The sequence below is a fragment of the Tachyglossus aculeatus genome, chromosome 19 (genome assembly GCF_015852505.1).
Source record: "Tachyglossus aculeatus isolate mTacAcu1 chromosome 19, mTacAcu1.pri, whole genome shotgun sequence".
Lineage (NCBI taxonomy): Eukaryota > Metazoa > Chordata > Mammalia > Monotremata > Tachyglossidae > Tachyglossus > Tachyglossus aculeatus.
The window spans coordinates 6,278,310-6,290,000 of record NC_052084.1 but is presented as its reverse complement, the minus strand read 5'-3'; the positions used below and the strand labels follow the sequence as shown (position 1 = coordinate 6,290,000).

Genomic DNA, 11,691 nt, shown 5'->3' with positions numbered 1-11,691 from the left:
CCCGGTTATCCCTTTTGGGGGAATTAATGCCAGTTTGCCAGGCACTTGTTTTTGGTGGTTTTTTTTCCATTTCTCGGCGCAGCAAGTCCCGCTCGGGCGGGAAGACCCTGCTTTGTAGGAAGCACGTTGGCGACTGTTATTTGCTCCTCTGCTTTTGGGCCCTCTCTTTTTTTTTTTGCCAAAGCGACTGTAAATAAGATGCAAACCCGAAATGTTTTCAGACAATATTTACAGCAATTACTCAGCTGCCAGGCGAGGGGGAGGGGTGGAAGCCAGACGGGGGCAAACACCATTTTGCTGTAATTCGACCTTTCGGTAGTTCGCGGCGGCATCGTTGGCGTGCCTGTTAGGTGAACCGGCCCCGATATTGGGTCCGGAGACACGGCGAATTTCTTTTTTAATTAAGGAAATTGGATCGAGGGCCAGCGCGGGGGGGGTCCTCGGGCATTGGGGAGGCAGCCTTCACGTATGTGGCAGCGGTTATCGAGAGCCACGGTTTCTGCCCGAAGAAGCCTGGCGTTTGGGTGATACCGAGGGATAATCTGAGTCCCCCCCGAAATTGTTTAGTGTTTTAGGCGTTATTTTGGTTGGGTGCTACAGATGCGTATTTCCGGGCGGTATTTGCCAGGTTGGGAGAGTGGGGGGTAACTGCATCTGGTGATTTTTTTCGTGCCGGTAGGTGTGTGAGGAAGAGAAGTTTTCAGGAACATGGCTCGTACCAAGCAAACTGCCCGCAAATCCACCGGTGGTAAAGCGCCCAGGAAGCAGCTCGCTACAAAAGCCGCTCGCAAGAGTGCGCCCTCTACCGGAGGGGTCAAGAAACCTCATCGCTACAGGTATTTTTTTTTAAAAATAATTAATTAAAAAAAATATTATCGGGACAAAAGGCTGGACCGGTGATGCGGTATCCCCGTAACCCAGCGGAAGAGACGGATTACAATCGAACTTTTTTGCACCAGAGAAACTTGGATTTTTTTTTTTCCTCTGGTAATATTCCCTTCTGTTAGTACCATCAGACTCTCTGAAAACGGTTTCGTTCAGAACGCGTTAAATTTTGAAAACCCCCCTGGACGTTCGTTTTCGTTAGGCGGCCCGATCTAATGGGCGGAATAAGGTTCGATTTATCATCATTTTACATTTTTGTTTTGTTTTGGAGGACGGAAAACCGACCGGGCTAAAAGGGGAAAATTTTTCTTAAGCTTCCCTCCGGGATTTGGAGGGAGGGGTTTGGTGAAGTGGTTCCGTCATTCGGCATTTTAATTTAAAATGAGTATATTTTGATTCTGAAAAGTAGATTTTTTTTTTTCCTCGTTTACTCGGATTGGCATAATTCCTGGTTTCTTTCAGTAGCGAAATGCACGGTGCAGTTATGGCCATCTACCATTAGGGGGCGGAAATTCTCTCTCTGTAGGTAGCTTCTGTCTGCAAATAATTTTACCCTCAGTTAACCCAAAATAAAGGCTTATATAGAGGAAGAAGTAGGTTAGAATTAGAGTTAAATCTCTTGCTGACAATTATCTGGTAATAAACCCTTCCACCCAGAAAAAGTCTTTATATAATCAAAAGTGTTCATATTTAATCATTATTTATGAAGAACAGACACGAGCAGTATAAAGTGAGTTAAAACCTTAGTCCCGAATTTAATGTTAACTAAAAGGTTTTTGAGTGATGTAAGAACCCCCAATAGTTTTTAAAGTTGTTGGGGAGGAGAATATGTATTAAAGTGACTTTAACCCAATTTGGATTGTTTATAAATGGCCTGTACAAGCCCTGCAGATATGTCCTTACCTCCTGGAAAAAGGAGATCTGGAGAAAGTAATTAATGGAGGTGGGAGATGGGTAGATCCTTTAAAATTCATTTTGTGATTTAATGATTCAAGTTGGTTTTGGAGAGCCTGTACAACATTTCAGGTGTTCGCATTAGATCAGGAGTACCTTGTGGCCAGCGTTTCTGATACGAAGCGGCAAAATAACAGTAACGATTCTCAAGAGAGGAACAAGCTGTTGAGTTTTTGGTTGTAAAAAAAAATAGAATCAGATTTTAAATGGTGACCAAAAATAGCACATTTTCTTTCTTCCTGATATTGTTTACAGCTTGTTTCAATAGGAACATGAAATTTGGGGGCTTAGTCTGAAAACTTATCAAGAGTTTTACATTTTTTTCATGTTTTTGATCTTGTGCTAATAGTTTTAATGTTCACTCTTTAAAGGCCAGGAACTGTGGCTCTCCGTGAAATCAGACGTTATCAGAAGTCCACCGAACTTCTGATTCGTAAACTTCCCTTCCAGCGTCTGGTGCGTGAAATTGCTCAGGACTTCAAAACAGATCTGCGCTTCCAGAGCGCTGCTATTGGTGCTTTGCAGGTAAAAATAAACAAAAATACTTTTTTTACAGTCATAAATGCCTTATCTCATGGTTCTAGGGTAGCTTTGCAAATCTTGGGATTCTGGGCTTTTAGTGACTCAGCCAGATCCTTGAACTTGAAAATGGGCAGTCGGGGAGATACAGTTGTGTAGGTTGGAAAGAGACCAGATTGAAGGTCTATTTTGCAGTAAACGGAATGGGAGCTAATTGTTATATTGGAGTGAGGTCAGGGGAAGATTAAAAAGGTAGGCTTTAGGGTGGTGAAGGGAGGAAAATTTGGGGAATTTAAGGGTGAGTGTGAGTCACAAATTGAGTCCCAAACTATATAAAGGGTCTCCGTAAAATGGGTGGAACCCTGCCTAAGAGTTTTAACTACACAAATGGGGCACTTGTTTATTTTTAATTTCATCCTGAGTTGACCAAGGAGATGTCTTAACAGTTGGGTATTGCAGCTATAAATGGATTATAGAGTGTTTTTTGTATGATGGATGAATGGTATATATTGAGGACTTAATTGCGTGCAGAGCACTCTGCTTAGCACTTGGCCAAGTACAATACAACAAAATTGGTAGAAATGCTTCCTGCCCACCAGGAGTTTCCAGTCAAGAGGAGGAGACACTTATTAAAATACATTGTGGTTGTGTACATAAATCCTGCGGGCCTGTGAGCCCGTTGTTGGGTGGGGACCCTCTCTATATGTTCCCGACTTGTACTTCCCAAGCACTTAGTACAGTGCTCTGCACACAGTAAGCGCTCAGTAAATACCGATTGAATGAATGAGGGTGGGGTGAATATCAAGTACTTAAAGGCTACAGATCTAAAACCACACATGATGCAGAAAGGAGAGGGAGTAGGGGAAATGAGGGCTTAGTGGGAGAAGGGCTCTTGGACTTTACTAAGGCTTTTGGCCTGTCAGGCGGGGAAGAGAGTTCTAGGCCAGAGGAGGGATGTGGGGAGGGCCTGGCAACGAGGTGGACAAGGCCGAGGTACAGAAAGTAGGTTGGCCATTAGAGGAGCGAAGAAGCGTGCCGGCTGGATTAATCCCACGGGATTAAGACCTCCCCAGTGCTTAGAACAGTGCTTTGCACATAGTAAGCGCTTAATAAATGCCATCATTATTACTGTTAGTAAGTTGATGGACAAGCAGTGGAGGTTCTTGAGTGAGGAGGCATGAACTGAATGGTTTTGTTTTGTTTTAAAAAAGTGATCTGGGCAGGAGAGTGAAGTATGGGAGGGAGTGGGAAGAGACAGGAGGCAGGGAGGGCAGCGACGTGGCTGATGCAATAATTCAAGATGGGCTAGGATAAGTGCTTGGATCAGTATAGTAGCAGTTTGGATGGAAAGAGTGTTTTTTAATGATGTGAATGTAGAACTGTCAGGATTTGGTAGATTGAATAAGAGCGAGCCTGAGAATGCCGAGGTTCAGGTTTGTGAGATGGACAGTAGTGGCATTGTCTACAGTGATGGAATAGGGAAGGACAGGGTTTGTGTAGGAAGAGGAGAGTTCTGTTTTGAACATGTTAAGTTTGAGGTGTCGACAGGACATCCAAGAAAAGATGTCCTGAAGGCAGGAGGAAATAAAGGACCAGGGCTAGAGAGGAAGATTTGGGGAGCCATCTGCATAGGGATGGTAGTTGAAGCTGTGGGGCAGGTGAGTTCTCCAAGGGGGTGGGTATATATAGAGAAGGGGATGCTGAACTGAGTCTTGAGGGACTTCCACATTAAGGGGTGGGAGGCAGAAGAGGATCCTGTGAAAAAGACTGAGAAGGAGCGGCTAGAGAGATAAGAGGAGAACCAGGACAGGAGAGCCCTGGTTAGATAATGTTTCCAGGAGAAGGGGTGGTTCACATTGCTGAAGGCAGCTGAGGGGTCTAGGAGAACCAGGATGGAGTTGAGGCTGCAGGGAAATCATTGGTAACCTTAGGATAGTTCCCATGTAGTGAAAGGCTTGGAAGACAGGTGGCACGGGCTCAAGGAGTGATAGGAGGAATATGGGGCGATAACTGGAGGGATTTGTGGGATATAAGGGTTCAGTAATCATGAATGAAATTCAAGTGGTAAAAAATCAGTGCAGTTATTTCCAGACAACCCAGCTGGAATTAAAGGGCAGTCCCTCTCCCATTCTAATTAGCTTTTTAAGGTAAATACGTTTGATGTCAGTCTCCCCCAGTAGAGTGGAAGTTCCCTGTGAGCAGGGAACATGTCACTTTGTTATTCTGTACTTCCCAAGTGCCCAGTACAGTGCCTCTTTACCCTTTATTCACCTCACCCTCAGCTCCACAGCACTTATGTGTATATCCATAATTTATTTTAATGTCTGTCTCCCCCTCTAGATTGTAAACTCCTTGTTACAGTGTACTCTCCCAAGCACTTCGAACAGTGCTCTGTGCACAGTAAGCATTCAATAAATGAGTGATTGCATCCCTTGGATTTGTGTTCAAAATATTCACCCCTAAAATTGTCACCCTTAAAGATGTGCAAGAGGATGTAATAGGTGGATTCTGTACCCTGGTGTAATTGGTTGGGCTGTTTCTATGGTTAGTCTAAACTAAATTTGATTGGTGTATTTCAGAAGTAGTTTTGCATTAACTCTTTAATGAGTTGGAATCCCTGGAATCACTCACCTGAAATTCTTTGTATAGTAGAGTACTTTAAATTAGAAAAAAAACTAAGCCAATCTATTGGGATCTCATAGTAGCAAACTTAGGTGTGATTTTTTTATAATTGCAAATCATTCATGTGCCATGAAATGGTGTTTTGATTCCTCTTCATTTACATGAAGCTGCTGTTCATCTTTTCCCTTAGCCACCTTAATCATGAACAGGACTTCCTTTATGTGTTTCCTGAAATAATAGGTGACTGAGGATTGAAGGTGTGCAAATCCTCCGTCTGTGCCATTGGCTAACTTCAGGGTCCAGCATCTTAACAAAAAGGCACCTGTTTAAAGATTACTTTTCTAGGTTTTTGGATTGGGTGGGGAGGGGGTATTTTTAAAAATGCATACTTTTACAGTTTAATGTATTTAAAGCTGGGTTGGAAGATTCCTTCCTTGAAGATAGAGGAGGTGTGTTAGCATTGTATGTAGCCACACCGGCTTTTGTCAGTGTTGCCTTGAAATAAGAAACTCTCCATTCACAGACTACAGTGGCCAAAAAACTTCAATAAAATTCCAGGCCTTTAGGTTTTGGTCCTGCCAGTTTCTAAATCTGAAGGCACTGTGTTTCCCATTTGCCACTCCATTTAATGTCTTGTGGGGGGTGAGCAAACAGATTAGTCTAGTCTAAAACTTAAAGCATCCAGTAATCAATCAACGGGGTTTATTGAATGCTTACTGTTTCAGCACTGTACTAAGTCCTTGGGAGAGCATGATAGAACAGAGTTGGTAACTTCTAAAGAGCTGTGTTGGTGCTTTGGGGAGTTATGCATTCCCAGGATGAATCAGCCATGCAGTATTCCCTTCATTCTCCTGGACAAACAGACTCATCTAGTGCCTTTTGGAAGGGTCACCCTGCTGGCTGAGTGTTCTCCTTCCCTCAGGACCTGCTGGGAACTTGGAGAGAAGGAGCGGTCTTTCCACCTAGGTGAACGTGGAGAATGGATCCTCTAACTCGAGCTAATGTCTTGTTTCAAGGACTCCTGCTGCAGGGAGATATTTGTCCACTCAGCCCCCAAATCAGCACGGGAGACCCTGCATGCTTTTGGGGATAGATCCTCCTCCCCCTTAGCTAGAGCTCCTTAAGCCTGCAGGCCAACTTAAACTATTTCTTTCTACCATTTACCGCAAGTAATCCCCCCAAAAATGCAAGGTGTGCTTTATCATTTTGGGGTTTAAATGGTGGATACCGTAGAATCCCCTATTACCTCCTAGACTTGAGAAGTATCTTCTTGCTAATCTCCAGTTGTCAGTGATGTTATAGAACCACAGTTGTCCTACTAGAATATTCTGCATCTTAGACTGTAAGCTCGTACTAGGCACGGGACGGGTCTACCCACTCTGTTGTATTATATTCCCCCAAGCACTTAGTACAGTGATCTGCACACAGTAAGTGCTCAATAAGTAGCACTGATTTTTAGAGATTGGTTTGGGGGGTCAAGGAGTTGTGAAAACTGATAGTTTTTCATTTGTAAATCTTCCCAAATTTCCTAAACTCAAATTATAACAGTGCATATTTTTCTAGTTGTAATGTCAGAAAATTTAAGCTACGTTGAGCGCTTTTACCCTCATTCTTTGTCTTATTTATCTTTACCCTTTTCCAGTATTGAGGATAGGTGTGTTGCCTCATTAGCAAAGAGTAGTCACATGCTTTCTGCTCCTGAACTGAAAATTCAATTTTTGGTATTCATTCATTCAGTCGTATTGATTGAGCCCTTACTGAATGCAGAGCACTGTACTAAGCACTTGGGAAGTAGAAGTCGGCAACATATAGAGACGGTCCCTACCCAACAACGGTATTGTAATTGATGGCCTATATTCCAGCGCTTAGAACAGTGCTTTGCACATAGTAAGCGCTTAATAAATGCCATTATTATTATTATTAAGTGAATTTCATCTAGCCAAGCAAGTAAATACAACAGCTCCTTCTCCCCCACCCCCTGACAATTCTCTAGGTAACCAACAAAGTTTTTGCACTTGGAGGAGTAAACTCTAACATTTGTTTTTTTGTGTGTGTTTCTCCCTACTACAGGAGGCAAGTGAAGCCTACCTGGTTGGCCTGTTTGAGGACACCAACCTGTGTGCTATCCACGCCAAACGTGTCACAATCATGCCAAAAGATATCCAGCTAGCACGTCGCATACGTGGAGAGCGTGCTTAAACTCCACTATGATGGGAAACATTTGTCATTCTCAAACAGAAAAAAAAAAATCTCTTCTTCCTGTTATTGGTAGTTCTGAACGTTAGATATTTTTTTCCCATGGGGTCAAAAGGTACCTAAGTATATGATTGCGAATGGAAAAATAGGGGACAGAATCAGGTATTGGCAAGTTTTTTCCATTTTCATTTGTGTGTGGATTTTTAATATAAATGCGGGGACATAAAGCATTAATGCAGTCAAAATGTTTCAGTGAACAAGTTTCAACAATTCAACTTTATAACAATTATAAATAAACCTGTTAAATTTTTCTGGACAATGCCAGCATTTGGATTTTTTTAAACAAGTAAATTTCTTATTGACGGCAACTAAATGGTGTTTGTAGCATTTTTATCATACAGTAGATTCCATCCATTCACTATACTTTTCTAACTGAGTTGTCCTACATGCAAGTACATGTTTTTAATGTTGTCTGTCTTCTGTGCTGTTCCTGTAAGTTTGCTATTAAAATACATTAAACTACACTTGCTTTTGGTCTTTCTTTCAGATCATACATACAGTTTGTTCACTTCAGTGCTCAATTTTCCTATTTTAAATGGAATAATGCCTTGGGAGTTTGGAGAGGGATGGTGGATCACTAGTTGCTCTTAGTTGGTTCTATAACGCAGAGCTTGGGGTTGTGTTTTCAGAACCCCAATGAAGGAAAACTCGGAGTCTCCCAGGCATCCCTTGTGACACAAAAGCATACAGCCATTTTTTCGGACACCAAGTCACTTTGTATCCAGATGCTGTCAGACAGCTGCCAAATTATTCCACTAAGCAAATAGCTTGCTTCATTATTGGGTTAAATCAATTTTTAGCAAAAAATTCCCATGTCTAGAAAGTCGCTCTCTTGTTTTTCATCAGTGTTGGGGTGGAAAAAGGGTGGAGCAAGGCACTCAAATGACAACGGAGAAGTCACGAGGTGCATGGCATAGTGGACAGAGTGAGGGCTTGGGCGTCAGAAGGTCATGGGTTATAATCCCAGCTCTGCCACTTGTCTGCTGTGTGACCTCGGGCAAGTCATTTTACCTCTCTGTGCCTCAGTTCCCTCATCTGTAAAGTGGGGATTGAGACAGTCCCACATGGGACAGGGACTGTCCAATTTGCTTGTATCCACCCTATTGCTTAGTACAATGGCTGGCATGTAATAAGCACTTATCAAATACCATAATTATTATTATCAACAAAACCGCTAAAAGCAATTTTTGCCTCAATTTTTTTTCAGAACTAAAATTGTATTAATTGAAGGCAATTCATCTGTACTACCACTAGAGGGCTGAAACTAAAACATTCTTGAAGATGCACTAGAAGTTACTTTCACTGCTTACACTTTTTAATCTTCAAATGAATCAATTGTAATTAGAGTATTTACTGTGTGTAAAGCACTGTACTAAGCACTTGGGAGAGTATGGTACAACAGTTGGCTGACATTCCCTGCCCACAATGAGTTTACATAACCCAGAGAAATAGAGGTTTTATTGCATTGCTAAGGGGGGAAGAAAATTGACTTACTTTGTTCAGGTGCTATTATTAAAATGGCAAACTTACCTGAAAACCGTGGTTTCAGGGTCCCAGCTGTGTAGGGAAATGTCTTCTTGTCTGTCAGAGCCTGTGTATCTGGCAATCACACATTCTGTTGGTACACAGAAAAATGGTTTTAGTGCATTGCCTGGAGGCAGTGGTTTCCTGGGCATGGGAAAACTCTGAATCAGGTTAACTTAGAGTTTGCAGAGGCTGTTTCTTAATGGGGCTGTTAGAACAGTGCTCTGCACGTAGTAAGCGCTTAATAAATGCCATCATTATTATTATTAGGAGAATTGGCTACTAGTTTCTCTCTGACACAATTTGATAAGTTGATAAGAGTAGGTAAGTGGGGTGGGGGGCAGGGGCAGGGAGGAGTGAGGGAAAAAGGGAAGGAAGGAAAAGGTGAACCCACCTAAACTACTTTTTGAAGGTAAAACAAATTAAAGGTACTAAGTCCTCTCCTGCCTATCGTACCCAGTTGCTGTGGGCTGAAGGCAATCTTAGCCATGGACCCTCTCAAACAGGAACCTTACTGAAGGGAGCCTCTCGGTGGGGAGGAAGGGAGTGTGGTGATCTGCAGGCTGCCAGGGATGAGTTCATTTTGAGATGAATCTCGGTCACCGGGTCCTAAATTCTCTTCCAGTGTCGCCTGGTCTTCAGAGGCCTAGGATCCCCCCTCATCTTCCCAGTGAAATTGGCTAGCAGGGCCAAAGAAAGCTTGGATGGCATCATTTTCCTCACCTGCCCTCCTTCCTCAACTCCTCTCCCGTTCTGCCCCCACCAGCTTTCCTTCATCCGTCACTATTCCCGTGGAGCCAGTCACATCAGTCTGCGCGCCATCAATCTTGAGTGTGGAGTGGATTGAAAATTCCCCACTGTGATACACTCAGGCCCGGGGCTGTGGACCGATGCAACGCAAGTTAATCAAATTGTCCAGTGCCCGGAACAGTTCCGCTAGTTTGGTTTGCAGATGTTTAGGCCGATGAGAAAAACAGATGCGGGCCATGAAGTGAGTCGCGATGGATAATCTTCACGGTGCTTCAGGGTGTCAGGCCCCTTAACGGAGTCGTGGGCAATACTATTTACAGCCCTGAGACTTGGGCTGGGCTTTGCTTCCTGAAAAACACTTAAGCGAGGGAGGGTGATTGTTTGGTCTTCAAGCAACATGGCCTAGTAGAAAGAGCACAGGACCGGGAATAACTTCTTTTTAGTGCATACTATGCACTAATAAAAAGGAAAGCGGTACATAGATGAGGTATAGACGTGGTCCATGACTCCCCTCAGTCTAAGAATGAGGAGAGGGGTTTCGGGGAAGGGCTGCCCAGTTGCCACTGCCAGTTGCGTGATCTTGGGCAAGTCACTTAGCATCTCTGTGCCTTAGTTTCCTCAGGGGGATTAAATATGTTCTGCCTTCCCTTTAGGCCATGAGTCCTGTTCGGAACCATTACTGTACCCAATCTGATTATATTGTATCTACTCCAGTGCTTGGCACGTAGTAAGTACTTAAATATCACAATTATCATTATTATGGTAATGATTATTAGGATAAGTGACTTTCCAAGGTCTCACAGCAGGTCAATGGCAGATCTGAGATTGTTATATTGTACGCTCCCAAGCACTTACTACAGTGCTCTGCACACAGTACACACTCAGTAAATACAATTGACTGACTGACTGTTACAACACTTTTGTTTTTATCTGATATGTTAACTTTTTAGCAGTTTGGCTTAGTAGAGAAAGCACGGGCCTGGGAGTTAGAAGGACCTGGGTTCTAATCCCGCCTCCACCACATATCTACTGTGTGGCTTTGGGCAAGTGAATTCACTTCTCCGTGCCTCAGTTCCCTCATCTGTAAAATGGGATTAAAAGTATGAGCCCCATGTGGGACAGGGCCTCGTCCATGGGCTTGAGTTGGGCAACAATGCCAATTAGTCTGAAATAATCCATACATCTGCCTCTTCCCCTCTCTCCTGCCCTCCATGTTGGGCCCCTTCAGCACTTTGAATGGGGAGGGGAGGCACAGAAGATCAGGACAGGAAGAGACCTCAGGCCCCAGCAAACAAAGCAACAGCAAACACTTCCTGTTCCCCACCTTTGGAGCAGAGCCAAGTCAATCAAAAAACAACCCCAATGGATGACTGAGCCAGGTCTGGATAACCAACTCGAGACCCTGTTGGGTTCAGGAGAGGCTGGAGCCAGTCGGAAGCTGGGTCAACCTCCCATATTTTGCTGACTTCTAAACCACCTCTGAATGGAAGGCCTGGGTGAGCTCACCTTCCTAGGCTGGAACATGTGGAGAGGAAAGGTCCTTATTTCTTCAGTGATTGGGGTCTCCCCTCTCAGGGTCGCACCTAGAGAGTTTCCAGTACACCACCAGTCTCGGCTATAGGATGGAGAGTCAAGCAGAGGCCTACCCATAATATTCCTAGCTTGGGCAGTGGCTAGCAAGTAGAAGGCAATCTGTTACAAGTCAAAACTCACCCATGCTGGGCAGCAGCGGCATGAGAGAGAGTCGAGGGCAGAGACTTGAGTTTCCTGCGCTGAAAGCGGCAATGGTAAACTACTTCTGTATTTTGACCGAAAACACTCTATGGATACACTACCAGAACGATTGCTGAAGGAGAGCGGGGAGTTCTGGGAGAGATGTGTCTGCGGTGTCGCTATGGGTTGGAAATCACTTGGCAACATAAGACAAGACAGGACAGGATTGGGGTCCGGGAAGCCAGGAGAAGCCACAGGCCCAGACAGGGAAGGAGTCACCTTCTCTCTAGCCTCTTTCTGGCTATTCTCCGAAGGCATGACCTCACGACCTCAGCTCCTAGAACTCTATCTTCGACGGGACCTCATCCTCAGTTTCGGCAGAAAGATAACTTTCCCCTCGTGCTTCAGGTAGAAAACAATGGCAGAATTAGGGAACATTCTTCCAGCAGCAAACAATGCGATGCCGGA

General features: G+C 44.0%; 1 protein-coding gene across 1 annotated transcript in view; it reads left to right on the top strand.

Annotated features, from left to right (window-relative positions):
* The window catches only part of LOC119940690 (histone H3.3A), an 8,661-nt gene extending 961 nt beyond the window's left edge, over positions 1 to 7,700 (top strand). The window contains exons 2-4 of the mRNA XM_038760927.1: positions 680 to 836; positions 2,211 to 2,364; positions 7,051 to 7,700. Coding sequence (XP_038616855.1) covers positions 709 to 836; positions 2,211 to 2,364; positions 7,051 to 7,179 — 411 coding nt within the window. The 5' untranslated portion in view covers positions 680 to 708 and the 3' untranslated portion in view covers positions 7,180 to 7,700. The remainder of the gene's footprint in view (positions 1 to 679; positions 837 to 2,210; positions 2,365 to 7,050) is intronic.
* The last annotated feature ends 3,991 nt before the right edge of the window (positions 7,701 to 11,691 follow it).